The sequence below is a fragment of the Cryphonectria parasitica genome (assembly GCF_011745365.1).
Source record: "Cryphonectria parasitica EP155 unplaced genomic scaffold M406scaffold_5, whole genome shotgun sequence".
NCBI classification, from domain to species: domain Eukaryota; kingdom Fungi; phylum Ascomycota; class Sordariomycetes; order Diaporthales; family Cryphonectriaceae; genus Cryphonectria; species Cryphonectria parasitica.
Window position 1 is genome coordinate 3815829 of NW_024468913.1, and position 16067 is coordinate 3831895.

General features: G+C 52.2%; 6 protein-coding genes across 6 annotated transcripts; 3 read left to right on the forward strand and 3 right to left on the reverse strand.

The window, feature by feature from the left end:
• Positions 1–1181: 1181 nt before the first annotated feature.
• On the reverse strand, positions 1182–2335 carry M406DRAFT_240003 (uncharacterized protein; the record flags this gene model as incomplete). The annotated part of the gene is made up of 3 exons (XM_040916108.1): positions 1182–1799; positions 1886–1921; positions 2033–2335. Coding segments are annotated over 3 exons (957 nt in total), but the record flags the coding sequence as incomplete, so codon positions are not given.
• A 1579-nt stretch (positions 2336–3914) lies between these two features.
• Positions 3915–5102, forward strand: M406DRAFT_259134 (alpha/beta-hydrolase; the record flags this gene model as incomplete). Its single annotated transcript, XM_040917280.1, has 1 exon — positions 3915–5102. One exon carries the CDS (start codon positions 3915–3917, stop codon positions 5100–5102), a length of 1188 nt encoding a protein of 395 aa, XP_040776071.1.
• Positions 5103–6127: 1025 nt separating this feature from the next.
• On the forward strand, positions 6128–6806 carry M406DRAFT_340578 (DUF1348-domain-containing protein; the record flags this gene model as incomplete). The annotated part of the gene is made up of 3 exons (XM_040921569.1): positions 6128–6219; positions 6285–6450; positions 6600–6806. 3 exons carry the CDS (start codon positions 6128–6130, stop codon positions 6804–6806), a joined length of 465 nt encoding a protein of 154 aa, XP_040776072.1.
• Positions 6807–7537: 731 nt separating this feature from the next.
• M406DRAFT_292404 (alpha/beta-hydrolase) lies at positions 7538–8640 on the reverse strand (the record flags this gene model as incomplete). Its single annotated transcript, XM_040919030.1, has 2 exons — positions 7538–8093; positions 8221–8640. The coding sequence occupies 2 exons, from the start codon at positions 8638–8640 to the stop codon at positions 7755–7757; spliced, it is 759 nt and encodes a 252-aa protein (XP_040776073.1). The 3' UTR covers positions 7538–7754.
• Positions 8641–11347: 2707 nt separating this feature from the next.
• On the forward strand, positions 11348–12980 carry M406DRAFT_340580 (uncharacterized protein; the record flags this gene model as incomplete). Its single annotated transcript, XM_040921570.1, has 6 exons — positions 11348–11497; positions 11576–11612; positions 11734–12178; positions 12275–12339; positions 12424–12687; positions 12928–12980. 6 exons carry the CDS (start codon positions 11348–11350, stop codon positions 12978–12980), a joined length of 1014 nt encoding a protein of 337 aa, XP_040776074.1.
• A 720-nt stretch (positions 12981–13700) lies between these two features.
• Positions 13701–15413, reverse strand: M406DRAFT_340581 (MFS general substrate transporter; the record flags this gene model as incomplete). Its single annotated transcript, XM_040921571.1, has 2 exons — positions 13701–14037; positions 14125–15413. The coding sequence occupies 2 exons, from the start codon at positions 15411–15413 to the stop codon at positions 13701–13703; spliced, it is 1626 nt and encodes a 541-aa protein (XP_040776075.1).
• Positions 15414–16067: the final 654 nt, after the last annotated feature.

Consider the following 16067-nt stretch of genomic DNA (forward strand, 5'->3'; position numbering starts at 1 on the left):
CCCCATCCAGAGATTCTCGTTTCTGCGAAGTGCACTTCTCGGAAAAACGAGGTCTTCTCGCCTCTTCTTCCAGGTTGTTCTTACGAAGATCAACAATATACCACACTATCCACTCTGCTTCCACCGGCTATCGGAGCGTATACGCGTTCAGATGATCTGAGCTGAGCTGCGCCAAGAGCTCGAATGCCGAGCTGCGGCGGCCGTGTGGACTCGATTATTGATCAACCTGTCTGGTTTGTATCTTTTTTCTTCTTCTCCCGACTCAATTTATCATGTGAAGATGGCGTGGGTCTCGACCTGTTACCTGTCTAAGTTGTTGGATGATCTCGGAAGTCATGATTCCGGGTCCAGCATTCTTGCAGCATGACGTCCACGATAATTGTTGTGTGCTGCATTTGCTCAGGGCCTCATACGCAAGAGAATCTGTCCACAACAGGCAGATTCCTAAGCATGTCCTTGACATGACTGGCTTTCCCAGCTCACATGCAGCTTACCCTGGGTTCAGGCATATCGAACTCGTGGATAATGATGGGCGGCGCCTATGACACGTCTGCCATCAGGATATCAAGACAGCCATGTTGATCGCACTCATCTGATCGACGCGACCTTCACTGGGTCAGTGCCTCATCAAGGATCTTGACTGAACGGCACAGAGGCTCCCCTACCTCACTTCATATTGCAAGCTACTGAGATCCTTATGAGGGGAGGATCCGGAAAGCATTGTCCCCAGAATGATCAGCACGTGAGTTGGTGGTCTCAAGTCACGTTCGCTCCATGCTGCCTGTATGACGACGAGTGTAAAGAACTGACAAGGAATCAGTATTGGGGTATCTATGTGTATCTGTCTATTTCCTGTCTGCGGCATCATTGTGTACTCGGGGCCACTCATCAATATCCTGCCCTCCTGGGGCCACACGGCTGGTGGCTGCGTACTGCTCGCCATCAACCCGACTCGCGGAAGTGAACCGCACGGAGTACTCATCAGTCCGCATGATCGACAGTTCTATCGGATCCTGCTTCTTGTCTTTGATAATAATGGCGTCGTCCGACTCAGCGTCGTGCTGAGACACACCGTTGGTGGAAATCTGGCCGATGGTCCGACTATTCTTGGACGCTCCGTAGCCGCTCCGATCCAGGTTCCCATAGCCACTCTTGCCCAGTCCTCCCTTCGATGACATTCCCATCTTGGTCATGGCCTTGCGTGCTCCGTCGGCCAGCCATGCGTCCAGCACGGGGAGGGAGATGACGACAATGCCCACTGAGACATCCAACGTTGTCCAGACGAGCAGCTCCGTGTACGTCCAGGTGATGTCGCTCGTGAAGTTCGTCCTCAGCATCCTCATGAGGCCGAAGAGCACAACCAGCAGCCCCACGGCCCATATGAGGAACAGCCGCATCTTCTTCTTGCTATTCATCCTGACCTTCCAGAGGATCACCACAGGGCTTGAGAGCAGGATGACACCCTGCACGACATGCGTGATGTTGAGCACCTCGCCCTGCAAGACCGTGTTGACACAACTCGCCGGCGTGTCCAGCTGACCACCGTAGAGCCTGTCCCACTGGGCACGTGCCGGGTCGCACGAGAAGCAGAACCAGAAAATGGCACCGATGATATAGACCGCCAAGGTGAAGAGAAACAAGTCGCAGAACCAGCGCCACTTGAGGGACGTTCGGTCGGCAAGCCGCCGGATGAAGAGGGTGAGGGATGTCTTGATCAGGGCGACGGTGACATAGAAGATGAGCTTGTCAATTGTGCCGTAATAGTTGAAGATGTTGTACTCCTCATAAGTGTGTTGCCACTGTCATGACACGAAAGATGGTTAGCTAAAAAAAGAATTCCTTCCCAGTGCAAACCAAAGATACTAGCAGACTATCTCGGTCTTACAATGTGGTCCCCTCCTCCAACAATGGCCATGACGAGCTGACACGCAGTGTAGGTCAAGCCCATACTCTAGATTCCTCGAACCAGTCAGTACCATCGAAATTGGGAAAGGGGACAAGGAAGAAATGAAAAGCAGGACTTCTCACTTACCGCTGCGGCGATGGTAGCCCAATCGTCCGCCCCAAAGCGCATCTGCGACACAGACGCCCTCATGGCCAGGCGTGCGCCAGTCACGCCCGTGATGGCCACCAACACGATGACCAGCCCAGCAATAACGCCTGGCCTCTTGGAGGTGAACTCGTCGCCCGTATCAACGGCTGCAACAACATAACCGTGGGCAGGATCCTCGTCCACCAAGCCGATAGCACGGAGCAGACCTCGGACGATGTACCAGTCCCGCTGGGTGTTGGGCGGGCTACCGACATGAGCCGAGGACTCATTATTGTGGGGGACCCACGGCTGCTGCGTCGAGTTGGTCGACATAGCGGTTGGGGCTTTTTTCTCTCTTGATAGTCGGCTTGTCTCGCACAAAGAGGACTGGCGTCTCTTTTTACGCAAGCGCAAGAAAAACACCTCGTGGGCACCAAGGGGAAACACACACCACTCCTCGTCGTCGTCGTCCTCCATTTAGGAACAAGAGGAGGTCCATATATCGATTATAGACATCCCCCCGAAGGGGCTGTTAACCTCCTTTACGGTGGTCCGGAGCCGAAGGCTTCATTACCAGGGAAGCCCTTGAAGATATTGTGGATTTTGGAGGCAAAGATAAAAGAAGTGGGTTTTTCCAGACAAGAAATAGATCATGAGCTTGAGCTTGTTTCCTATCGACCCAGCTCTGCGCATTTGCCAAGAGTTGCCCTTACTATGAGTGGTCTCGGTGTCAGATGGGGCTGCTCGTTCGTCTCCTCTGCATAAAAAGATCGATCGAGTGTGATGGGAAGATTTATGTCGATTTGTGCAACTGAAGAGTAAGCCAGGCCATCCTTCAGCTTCATTTGCATGTTGTTTGAGAAGAAAACTTCGGGGAGGCTGTCATCTTTTTCTTTCTTCCTTCCTGTAATTTTCCCTTCCCTTCCCTTCTTCTCTCTTCTTTTAAAAGAAACTCGTGCCTTGTCCTCGTTCCATCGTATTCCCTTGTGTAGATCGGACTGCGAGTCACAAATAAAGTTTCGATCCCAGGTCCGAGGTAAAATGTTACCATCTATTGATTGTAATCTTCCTATCATCTGCCCAGGTGAGCCCTCTGTTTCGTATCCGCAAAGGTGGACAGATTTTCTCCGTCTTGTTCATGCAGCTGAAGGGCGCCATATTTAAGGTTTGGAAAGAGCTTTGCATTAAAATTTTCACCGCCTCTACTCCTAGTATGTATCACCACCGGAAATCCCGTGACAAAACACTGGTGGCGGCGGGTGCGTGAAAAGAGATTAATAGTCCTTTATAGAAACTGAGACCGCGGCCACCTCGACTGGACCCCACAAAGCCAAGCATGCTATAGCTAGCGGACCGAGGCCCATTAACCGTTTACCGTAGTAAATGGGTGCTTCACCCACAGTGATCATCTCCGTCCTCTCCATTCTGGCTGGTACTACAGAATAGTCAGGAGAGGGGGGGACAGAGAGAGAGAGAGAGAGAGAGAGAGATCTCTTGTCTTTGCCCCTTCTTCCTTTCCACAGTATTAAGCGTCTATGTATGCTACACACTAAGCGAGGATGTGGCCTAGAACAATTCGGTGCAAGGCGAGCTAGTGCATTGGGCCAGGAATTTAACCTCGATATTTAATATACTTTGTGCAAAGTACCTGCAATCACGAAAATCCTTGCTTCTTTCTAGAACTATCCTGCGTCACTCGTTTTCGTTACCTTTTCCTCTTCTGCTTTTCTCTACCACCTTTCCGGTACAGTAGTGTGTTGTGGCTTTTTTCTACAGCCCAGTCATGGCTGCTTGGCATCTCGTAAGGGTTTTGGCTCTCCTGGCCAGCACCGTCAATGCGGTGGCCAGGACACGGACGGACGCTGCTGTTTCAGCCCAAGCCATGACCCCTCGAGCGGCGGCGGCTGACTGCACAGGCGTCAATGCCGTCAGTTCTCTCTGCACGACGAAGGAAAGCTCGTACCACCGTGACGTCTTTTACGTCGGGGGCCGGTGGATCAACACGGCCAGCGGGAACATCACCGCCGACCACCTCTACGTGGAGAAGCTCACACCGGCCGGCGGGGTCACACAGTCCAAGCCCTTGGTCTTCTTCCACGGCGGCGCGGTGTCAGGCGTGCAGTGGCTGAACACGCCAGACAACCGCAAGGGCTTCGCGTCGTACTTTCTCGACCAGGGCTACATGGTCTACCTGCTCGACCACACGGGCGCCGGACGGAGCAGCCAGGAGGACACCACCGACTACCTCCTCTGGAACAGCACGACAGTCGAGGGCGTGGCGTCGGGCTTCACAGACCCGCAGGCCAACCCGACCTACCCGCAGGCTGTGCTGCACACGCAGTGGCCAGGCACGGGCAACAAGGGCGACCCGTACTTTTTGGCCTTTACAAAATGGGTGATCCCCTTCACTGAGAACTGGGCCTACGGCGAGTACTCGATGCGCGCCTCTGGCTGCGCCCTGCTCGAGCTGCTGGGCCCTTCGTACCTCATCTCGCACTCGTCGGGCGCGCAGTATCCCGTCGTCATCTCCAACGACTGCCCGCAGTTCGTCGCCGGTAACATCAACCTGGAGCACAGCACCCAGCCCTTTTGGAACTACGGCACCACCGTTAACTCGGGCTCTGACTTCCGCCTCTGGGGCCTGGCCAACACGCCCCTCTCCTACGACCCGCCCGCCGCCAGCTCCGACGAGCTCAACAAGACCTGGGTCGGCAACGACACCCTCGCCCACAGGCGCTGCTACCTGCAGGCCGAGCCCGCCAGAAAACTCCCCAACGTCACCAGCGTGCCCTACCTGTGCCTCACGGGCCAGGCCAGCGTCCACATCACCTATGACCACTGCGTCATCGATTTCCTCAAGCAGGCCGGTGGGAACCCGGACTGGATCAAGCTGGCTGATCGGAACATCACCGGCAACGGCCACTTCTCCATGGTGGAAAAGAACAACTTGGAGATTGCCGCCGTCGTGGACGAGTGGATCCAGAAGCAGGAGGCGGCCACCAGCAGCTCGACATCATCATCATCCTCCTCCTCGAACTCGACATCCAGCGCTGGATCGTCATCGAGGTGAGAGCCCCTCTCGCACGAACCCACACACCCCATCAGCCTAATTCATAATTCTGTTATTACACTTAATGTCATCCAAATATATGAAGAGCTGATTTGTGTGTTCTGTCATAAATTATCGAAGTGCTTCTTCGTTTCCCTGGAGCATAATATGTGCTTTTGCACCAACATTGTCCCAGTGCGATTCTTAGCGGTTCTTCAAGTAGTTTGATACAACTTAATCAAATAATCCTTGAACCTGGCCAACTTAATGTGCCCACGCTTGCCTATTCCTGAATTAAAGGAACCGAGAGCCAAATAGTTGTGTAGAGCGCTAGCCTTACTCGGGCATGTCTATATTAGCGAAGGTATTATAAATAGTGGTAGTAGGAAGATCCAGATGTTTGGCTTTCATTTGATGTTTCAAATGTAAATTTTTAAGTTCTAACTTCTATCTTGATGTGAATCATCATCCGGTACAAAATAAAGTTCCATCTGATTTTGAGAATCGGATGACTAGTATACAGATCTGGTCCTGCTGGTCCTGTTCAGTAATTATTATAGGCCTATTGTCATAAGTCACCTATTTAGGTACTCTCCCGAAAACCGAGTTTCTTCCCGCTCGATCTTCCGAGACACGCCACAACCCAAAAGTGTGAAAGCATTAAAGGCTAGACCCATACCAGTTCACACCCCGAGAGGGCGTACTTGCCATTCATATGCCGTGTATTATGACGCAACCCTGTCATGCACGCTGCATTGGTCACATAAAGTACAGTAATACTGTATATGCAGTGGCACGCTGCGGGACGGCGCGCCTTGCCGTGCACAGTACCACCAGCAAATCCGAAAGGATTTCTCCACTATTGGTTGGAATCTGGCGCTTGATTACTGAGCCTTGACGACCATAAAATCATTCCGTTACCCGCTGCTTAGCAACGACACCATGTACTACTATGTCTCCTCTAGGCTTGCCCGACAGGATCCCTTAAGAAGCAGTCCTTCAATTAACACAAACCATAACTCGTCTCTTTGGGTCAAGTACACACAATGTCCAGCGAGGCTAGACCGCCCTTCCCACCTTTTACGGCCGAGACGGCCAAGATCAAGGTCAAGGCAGCTCAAGATGCATGGAACACCAGGTGCGCCTCGACTCATTGACTAAGTATGTTCCCAGCAAGCTGAAGCTAAGATTGATTCGGACTAGAAACCCTGCTCAGGTCAAAATGGCATACACCCCAGACTCCATCTGGCGCAACCGCGACCAAATGTTTCAAGGTCGTGACGCCATCGAGGCTTTCCTGACCAAGAAGTGGGAGAAGGAAAACGGCTATCGCTTGAGAAAAGAATTGTTCTCCTTTATGGACAACAAGGCAAGTTCCACACCACCAATCTAGGGAATACCCTATCAGCCGCACACATTGGAACGGGCCGTCGAGGCGGGAAGTCCCGAGGGTGCAGCGGCATCCTAGGGATACATTTTCTTTTTTTTCTTCCTGCTGTTGCTAATCTATTTATACAGATTGCCGTACAGTTCTGGTATGAATGGCACGACGAAGAGGGACAGTGGTACCGGTCCTATGGATTGGAAGACTGGACGTTCGCGGAGAACGGCTTGATGAGGAAGAGGCAGAGCAGCATCAATGACGTGAAGATTTCAGAGGACGAGAGGTGGTACAAAGACGGTGTCGATGTCAATACTGTTGACATTAGCGAAAAGCACTGGTAGAAGTGCTGCAGACCCGTTGAACTGAGGAAAACCTACTTTACGGATGAAAATCATGGTACCTACTAATTGAGAGACAGAATTGTTCATGACTACTTGGCTTACGAGCATTACTAATACTGAGTGGGATTCTCTTAGACCATTCACCCTATCGTGATTGGCACTCAGGTAATGAACCCTTGGGACCCCTGTGCGGTCTGGAGTAATTATGAACATTATTAATCACTGCCCTACATAGCCCGGCGCGGGGGCGAGGACCATCGCGACGCCTGCTCAAGTACCCTCTTGGGGTGGTTGTATGAATTCCGTGAACGAGCTCCCCATCTAGGTCAATCTCGAAGCCATAGTCAAGATCAGAGAACAAATCAACATTCACCGGTTTTGGGTGACATGTAACCCTCTCTGATACCTGTCAGCACACTTCCGGTTCAGATGGCACAGCTCTTTGAGTGTTTGCAGCCATGATGCGCCAGGAATTTCCACAACTTACCTACTACTACACCAGCAAGATGCTGATTTCGCACTTGAGTAAGTGTTCCGATCTTACATAAGCACTGGGGCGTCCGATGTATTGTTACAAGAGGACAGATCAACAGGGTGTTACCCACAGCTTGATGAACAAGACTGGGCCTGGGGGCTGGACGTGCGCATAGTGTACGGCACACTCCTTGTGAGTACTCAATCATTACGTGTTTTCTATCACATATACCACCTCGAGACTGAACTCCAGAATTGTGTAAGCAACGCATTTCTATGTATTTGTCTTATATATATACATGTATGTATGTATACGGCCGTCTCAATATTCCTCCAACTGAATGGCACGTCAACTGACGGTAGGTTTCCGTGGCAAGACGCACAGTCTCGAAAGACTAATGATTTTCGTTCCTCTCTCTGTCTCGTTCATCCAAATGAGAACCATCGGCTCGAGACACACGAATATCCGCTTCCTTAGAGTCTCTTCTGGACCTCGGTGGCACCATGAAGCAGACCCTCCACGACATTGTCCGGCTCAGACAGGAAGGGAGAATGAGATCCCTTGCAAGTGTACGTGATGGCGTTCTCGCCCAGCATCGGAGCGAGCTGCCTCTGGATAACAGGCAACAGAGCCCGGTCGTCGTCGCAGAACATATACATACACTCAATATCCTCCCAGGGCTGGTAGGTGACCTCATCAGTAAACACGGCTGCGGACTGGTGCTTGAGCTTGGAGATGGCTCCCTTCTGCAGGTCGGCGGGCACGTCGTGGTAAAAGATCTCCTCAGGTGTCCTGGCAAAGACACGCTCACCCTGTTCGACCGGTCAGTCAATCGGTAACTACAGTCTTGAAAACAGAATCCTTGGAAGAGGGAGATAGATCCCTTTGGGAGGAGGAAAACACAAAAGTGTCTTTAACCATGTACGGTATGAAACTCACCTGGAAGTCCATCCAGGGCAGAGGGTTGCCGCCCAACATCTTGATGATGCTCATGCCCTTGGGCGTGACAAAAGCAGACAGATACACAAGCAGCGTAACACCGCCCTCCTTGCCCTCCGCCTTGCGCTGCTTGAACCCAAGACCCTTGACGGCCTCGGCACCGACCAGGCCTCCATACGAGTGGACCACAACTATGACCTGCCGCCCCTGGTCCGCCAGTGCCTGGATCTCGGCACGCACAGCAGCCACATCGTCAAAGAGACCCTTGTTCGGCGGCTCGGCGCCCACAGACGGATATGCCACGGCTTTTGTCCAGTAGCCCTTTGCATGAATTCGATCCTGGATAAGCTGGAAGCAGTCGGGCGTGTGCCAGGCGCCAGGCGCCAGGACGAAGACGGGGGCAGCTGCAGAGTCGGACATGGCCGATGGAGTGTGTTGGTTTCTTGGGGGGGAGGTGATATTTAGCAGGAAAAAGTTCTGACTGGACCACACTGAGAGGCGAGATGAGCAAGACACTGGACAGACGGATGGCATTCACTGGAGAATGTAATGACAATTTCGAAGAGGGGGGTGTGTCCTTGGAGACATACTAAATAGGACAGAGACGGGGATGAGGGCTCGTGATGAACAACATGTGTACTCCACCTGCCGCAGGGCAGCAGCTACCCGACGGTTGGGTCCTCCTCGAGGGGAGAAGGTGTTTAGATCCCAAAGCATATTACCTGTGTGTTCCTTAGTGCGGGCGTCTGTCAAGGAAGGCCCCTTGGTGTTCTCCGCGAAGTAGACTATCTCTTGGTCCCGTGGCTTGTTGGCTTGTGGCCCGGATAAAACACCCGGCTATTCCATCGGCTAGGGCACTGGGAAAAAGTCCAACGCACGCAATATCCCTTTTCGTGCATTTTTTGTTGCATATTTTATTTACCTCTGGTCTCTTTTCGGGAGTGTGAAATTTGGGGGGGGGGGGGCTTGAATGGGGGGATCAAAAGGTCGCATTCAGCTTTGTACTCTGGAAAAGGTGTATAAGCGAGCATGGGGCCCGAGTCAGTCCCATACCGCTGTTCACTAGGGGTCCAGGATCCATTATTTTCTAGCCATGCCCTCTCTGGTCGCTTCAAAAAGGTACGCAGAAACAGCTCTCGAGTCTCGAGAAGGTCTAGATGAAGGTCGGAGGACCCAGTTCCTCCTCCAAGAGTGTGACGCTGTCTGCGTGGTCTTGTTGGGAATGAGGCATGATCATCAGGAGTTGAATACCATGGTACGCTGACCGTTGCTTGGGTCTCCGCTTGTTTACTACGAGTACCCACAAGAAACTCCACAGGGGGGCTTGTATTATAGTACTGGGACTAATCCCAGCCGTGCCATAGTATATTCAATCGTCTCAACATACTACGTATGGTAGTGATTCTCTTGCCATCCCATTTAATTGGTATAAGCTGTCACATTCCAAATGCGGGGGTTAGAAGGCTGGATCTCTTTGGCTCACTACTTACTCTCTTCGAGAGATAGATAGTAGAAGCTATCCGGTCTAATGAGGAATATGATACGCAGCTTCATGATAAGCTTGTCGCATTCGTCCAATGACAATGGGACTGCAAAATATATGTATGCACTGGAGAGCGATGTCACATACAGATCATCATGACAGCGAGATTGAATTCAAACTCGTGTAAAATTTCATGCATCTATCTCCTGGTTGGGGGTTTTTAGGTTGAAGGGTTTCCTCCCTCTTAGCGGGTCAGCGAACAAACCAGCCCCTCCCCCCCCCCATTACCACCATCGTACTATAGTGGGCTGAGAGACATGCCATTCACTTGAATGAAGAACTCTAAGTAACTAGTATCCATGGAAAGGGGTTGTTCGTACATAGAGTAGTCGTCATGTGATGGAATTTATGAGTGTCTGTCAGACTCCCGAGTCCGACTGGTCTTACTGTGTGTGATGATCAGTAAAGACATGAATTTACTGTGTTACATGCTGAGCTGCGTCACTGCAGGTTGACACGATGGATCGATCTGGCAGAAAGCAGCACGTTTTTACAAGCATATTTTATGTCCCAAATGACTCAATTGCTCCACCATTCTCAGCTGCGGCAAATAATCCCTACGAAACACGACCTCGCTTAGAAAGTTGTGGGCTCTTCTTTTTCTTCTTCTTCCTCCTTCTGCTGCTAGTACTACTGCTACTGGCACTACTACTACTACTCTCCTGAAAGCTGCAGCCTTTTTATCTCTCCTTGGCTTTAAAGTGGGCATTAAGTCACACAAAAAGTGTTTCGTGCAGTGCGGGTTGATGCTGATCAGCCCAGAAACTAAGATTACTAGTACTAAACCACGGGACGGTGCGAAGAGAAAGATCATCCTTTAAGTCCAAAATGGTAATAACATTCGAAATTTTGCTGGCTCAGTCTTGGGTATGATTATGGGTATGAGTAGCGCTACATATGCCTAACGGTAGTCTAGTCCTAAGATCCTGGGATGGCCCACTCGCCGTGGTTCCGCGTGCGAATCAATCTCATGCCATGTTACAACAATCCTTGATCTCCAACCGGAAAGACGAGAAAGCCAATGTGCTCAATATATGCTGGCTGTTCCTTTTTTGATAGTCTCGAGCGAAGGAGCCAAGCCCAGCAACGCCCTGGACATGCCGAGTCATTTGCGCGAGGCCGGGGCATGACAACAAAAATCCCCTTGGAAAAAATTCGCGGCACTCGCTTAAAATTTGTGTCAATTGATGGCCCGCCAGCCCCTGAAGAGATCTCAGGAGGTTCAGACCTTCAAGAGACGAGGGGTGGGGGTAGGGGCACTCAGAGAGGGAGAACTGTAGAGAGAAATGTCATTGCAAGAACTCCTGGGGAAAAGATCGTCGTCTTGAGACTCTGCCAGGCTTTCTCTCAAAACCATTCTATATGTCACATCGTCCTCCTGCAAACGATCTCATCGGGACTTGCCTCCAGTCCATCATGCGACTCTCAAAAAGAACAAGGACATTATCCGAACGGTCCCCACAACCAACACTCCCACGAGGCCGTTAAGCGTCCGAACTCTGTTCACCTCCTTTTTGGCCTATCCTCTGCGTGTGGGATCTGGCAGGAAAGAAGAAGAAGGAAGACGAAGAAAACTCCGGCATTATGGCCGTTGAGAACACCGGGCCTGAGCAGGTCAGCACAACGGCAGTGCTGCTTGCCTTGGCGACGGTATTCACAGTCCTGCGATTCTGGGCTCGATATCAAGTTGTCGCCAAATATGGACTGGACGACAGCTTGCTTGTCGCTGGTTTGGTGAGAACTCAGCATCCCTCTTCTTTGGTCGTCGAAGTCTTCATGGGAAGCGGGAACTAACTTTATCTGCTTATGCAGATTGGCGTGTTTGTGGTCGGTGGGCTTAATTTTGGTAGTAAGTTCTGATGCCCTTGTACATGAAATCTTTGGTTTTCTCCTTTTGTGATTCAGACCTTTTTTGTCCTCTCGAGAGAAGTTCGATAGTTGACCAGCCGCTCCCTCTTCCGTCTCTGCAGTGGTAAATTATGGCATGGGAAGACATGCCGACACGCTCTCGTTAGACCAACTCGAGGAGGTGCTGAAGCGTCTCTTGGCCTTCGAGTGCGTGTACGTCACGACAGTGGCGCTGGTCAAGCTATCTATCTTGTCCATGTACCTGCGCATCTTCCCCAGCCGCGACTTCAAAATCGGCGCCTATACAATCGGCTCCATCGTCATCGCATGGTGCATCGCCATCGTCCTGGTCTCAATTTTCCAGTGTGATCCGATCGAGAAGGCGTGGATCCCTTGGATGACTACGGGCACGTGCATCAATCTAAGGGCCTCCTTCATTGGGAACGGTGTGCCGAATATCCTCACCGATGTCGCCATCTTGGCCATGCCTGTCAAGCAGGTCTGGCATCTGCACGCCACCATGGCGCAGAAGATCTCGCTGCTGTGCACGTTCGGCCTCGGCAGCTTGTGAGTATTCTTTGCTATATAAAGGCATATGCTTCTGAGGCCTCGTTTTCGCGCTTGTGGACGGATGACAGCTGACATGGTTCATAACAACAATAGTGTGCTCGTTGCCAGTATCTACCGTTTCTCTACTCTCATGAGCTTCAATGAAGAAGACACTACATGTACGATCCCTCCATTTGGAAGAGCGAAGAGGAATAATATACTATCCACACCGAGTCATACTGACATCCTTTCTTTCTCCAAAGTCACCCTCGCAACCCCTTGCACATGGTGTGTCGTCGAGTCCGCCTGCGGCGTCATCTGCGCCAACCTCCCGACCCTGCGACCCCTGGCCAAGAAGTTCTCGAACAAGTTCGGCAGCTCCGAGAAGTCCAGGAGCCGGACGAACGGGAGCCTGGGCCCCACCGAGCTGGTCACCATCGGGCGCTCCCAGCAGATGAACAGCCGCATCACCAGGACCAAGAGCCCCTTCGAGAGGCTGGACGATGAGTCGAGCGAGGGCGACGCCTGTGAGGAGGCGGTGGCTGGTGGAGGCGCCGCTACGACCATGGGGAAAACCACCGTGTCTTCGCATGAGGTGCACGTCACCACGACCGCGTACTCGAGCTCGGGCCATAGCCTCGACTTTGATGGGAATCGGGGCCGTACGCAGAGCCATGGCCAGGAGCAGTGGGGGAAGGAGATTGTTTAGAAGAGCGTGGGTGGTTTTTGATACTGTAATAATATTCATTATACTTGGGGGTTCATAGACGACGTTCCCACGAGAAACAAGAGACTATATAGGGAAGACCCCCTTACTTAGTTGCCGTCAATCACCAAAAGATTGGGACAGAAAAGGGCCAATAATAGAAGTCATCATCGATGCCAGACCTTCATCATTATTTTTTACGAACCAGGATCTCTCGCCAGAACGAAGAAAAGGTAAATCACTGGATTTTTTATTTTTTTTTGACCGTTCTGCAATCAAATGTCGGCTAGCCAGAATATATACAGCTCCAAGGCATCGTCCATCACAAGAGAGGGGGTCCGCGATTGGTATGGGTCGCGGGCCTTCTTCCGTGCTTCCAAGCGAGCATGCTGCCACATGTCAACCAACGCCAGAAACACCAAAAAAGATCGAGAGGGATCTGACGTTCAATTAAGGTTGGGTGGGCACAGGTGAGTGCGGGGATTTTCTCTGGTATTGGCCCCTAGGGTATGACAAAGTGTAACGAAGTAGGGGTCGCATTTTGATCATACCAGGACTGTACAGAGTTCGGTTGCGTGCAAATCGAAATGTGACAGAACATGCCTGCGCGATCCTACGATCCTTATTGGGCACCACCCCTGCTTGTCATCATTGTCGGTGACAACTTGGAATCGGGATGCTGGTAACAGGATAGCCTGCGACGGGGTAAATGTTCTACAAAAGATGAAGGGGGAAAGATTATATGCATTTGGTGTCTACCCTATGTGTAATGTATAGTCGTCTAGTTAATTTGAAGGCTTTTACACCCTCGTCCCCTTTTGCCGCTATCTGACGCTATGACTTCCCTGCTGCAAGTCTCCACGCCCTCAATGGCAGGCTCTGTAGGTGCAGGACCCTTGGTCTAATGTACATCAAAAAGGTGAGAACACCTATGGCAACGCAGAGGATGTTGACAATATAGTAGCCGTCTTGGACCATCTCACACGCGCCGCCTCCGTCGATACACCGCTCCTTGTCGGCCTGGACGGCGCATGAGAACGGCTCTGTGACCAGTGGCCCTTTCAGCTCTGCCTGCAGCTTAGGTTCGCCGGGATGACAGGTTGCACTGGTGAAGGAGTCGACGAGACGGAGAACGAAGAAGCGTGGGAATGTGCCGCCCAAGTTAGAAACGCTGCGATTACAGTCAGCAAATGTATGTCATGTTGGAGGTAAAAGGTGAGAAGTGGAGACTGGTGGAGGTGTGGGGGGGGGGGCTTACGTAGCAAGCAGAGTCATGTAGGTGCCGCCGATGACAGGGTCGGAGATCCTGGCGTGGAAAGCCGAGACGGCGACAAACATGATGGTGTTCATGAAGGTAGAGAAAACATGCTCTGCAATGACCACCAGCAGATACCAAATTGTGACACCCTGGGCTGGGAAAATGACTACCACAAACTGGGCAAAGACAGCGGCAACCAGGCGACCGACAAAGCCCCAGCACCAAAGACGCATGGGGGTGTATTTTTGTGACCACACACCGGCGTAGTAACCCAGACCGATCTCGAAGGGGAAGTCGATCAGGACCGTTAGGGCCATGTTGTCCGTGCCAAAGCCCTTGTCTAGCAGCTTGAGGTTCGTGACGCCGTCATTTGCCTGGAAACCAATTTTTGCGATAAGGTGTACGATCATGATGGTCTGTACGCTCTTGAGCTTGAGTACGCCCCACATAATCTTGTAGACGTCCCAGATGCCGTCCTCGTTCTTTGTCTTCTCTTCCTTCTTCATGGTGGCGAGTCCGATGGTGACAATGATGTACAGCCATCCGGCCATGTTCAAATACCCGCCGAGACTGATGAGTCCGACGTCGAGGGGTTCAGCTCGGAAGTAGCGGTTGGCAAAGTCCTTGGAGTTGAAGGCGAGGAAGACGGTATAGGAGAGGAACTGGCCGGCAGTCAAGCCGACCGTCTGGGCGGTAGACGCGTAGGAGACGTTGCCCGGGGTTAAGAGGGTGAGTGCCCAGCCATCCACCGCAATATCCTGCGTCGCACACATGAGTACGAGGAAGAACCACCAGCCAGTGAAGTTCCAGACACTCGGGCCGCCCTCTTTGCCCACCGTAGCCATCATGTCCTCCACCATGGAGCCAAGCCACAGCATCCCGATGCCAGAGAGCAGCTGGATGGGCAGGATCCAGCTCTTTCTCCGGCCGAGCTTGGGCGTCCAGATAGCATCCACGACGGGGCTCCATAGCAGCTTGAGAGAGTAGGGGTAGGATGCCAGGCTGAAGACTCCAATCTCGCTGTACGACATATGGTTCTTGAGCAAGAACGGGACAGATCCTGTAGCCAACCCGAGCGGTACGCCCTGGAGGAAGTATAACAGAACGAGCAGGCCAAAGTTCCTCTGGTCGTGGCGAGGGAGGTCCCAGAATCCATGATTGTTCAGCGTCGGCGTCTTGGGCACGGGGTCGTCGAGGGAAAAGGATTCGCGGGACATGAGGTCCTCAGTGACTGCGCCCGAGTCTCTCAGCTTCGATGAGCCCTTGCGGCGCAATTCCATATTGTTCATCTTGCCGTTGGCCTTCCCGTTGGCCTTCCCTCTCTTGGTCACCTCGTCTCCAGAGGTATCCACGGAGAGTGGCGACCCGTCTGGTTTGGGGCCCTTGGAGCGTCGTGTTCGGACCGGCATAGGTAGTGCGTAGGCGACTTTGGGGGTGCCACGACCTTGGTCACGTCAAGGAGAAAAAGAGAGAGAGGAATCGAAGCGTCGAGGACCGACGGAGGGGGTTTGAGGCGCGGCGGGCCGAGTTGATTCTAGCGGGGGGAGAATAGTGGGAAGGTACGTGGTTTTTGGCAAGAAAATAGTAAGGCAAAGAAAGAATAAGGAGACCGGGGTCTCAGCTGGAATCAATTTGAGCCCGTCAGCGGCAATGATAGTTGGCTGGACGGAGGGAGGTGGTGTTGGCCGCTCTCTCTTTTCTCTCTGAGGCGAGGGTGGGAGCTTCAACAAGCAATGCAGTCGGCGAAACGGGCAGTAAATTTGGAGGGTCCTCCTGCAGGTCCTGCAGGTCCCACGGGGGCGATTCCGGTGCCGCTCGGCCCCAGACGCCGTTGCGGCTACCGTGTCCTTCTAGCGTCTGACGAGCTAAAACGCTGCCTGCAGTGGCTTAAGAATTGGTAAGCGGCCATGAGGTTGGTGCTCTCGTACCAAAAATAGTATCAA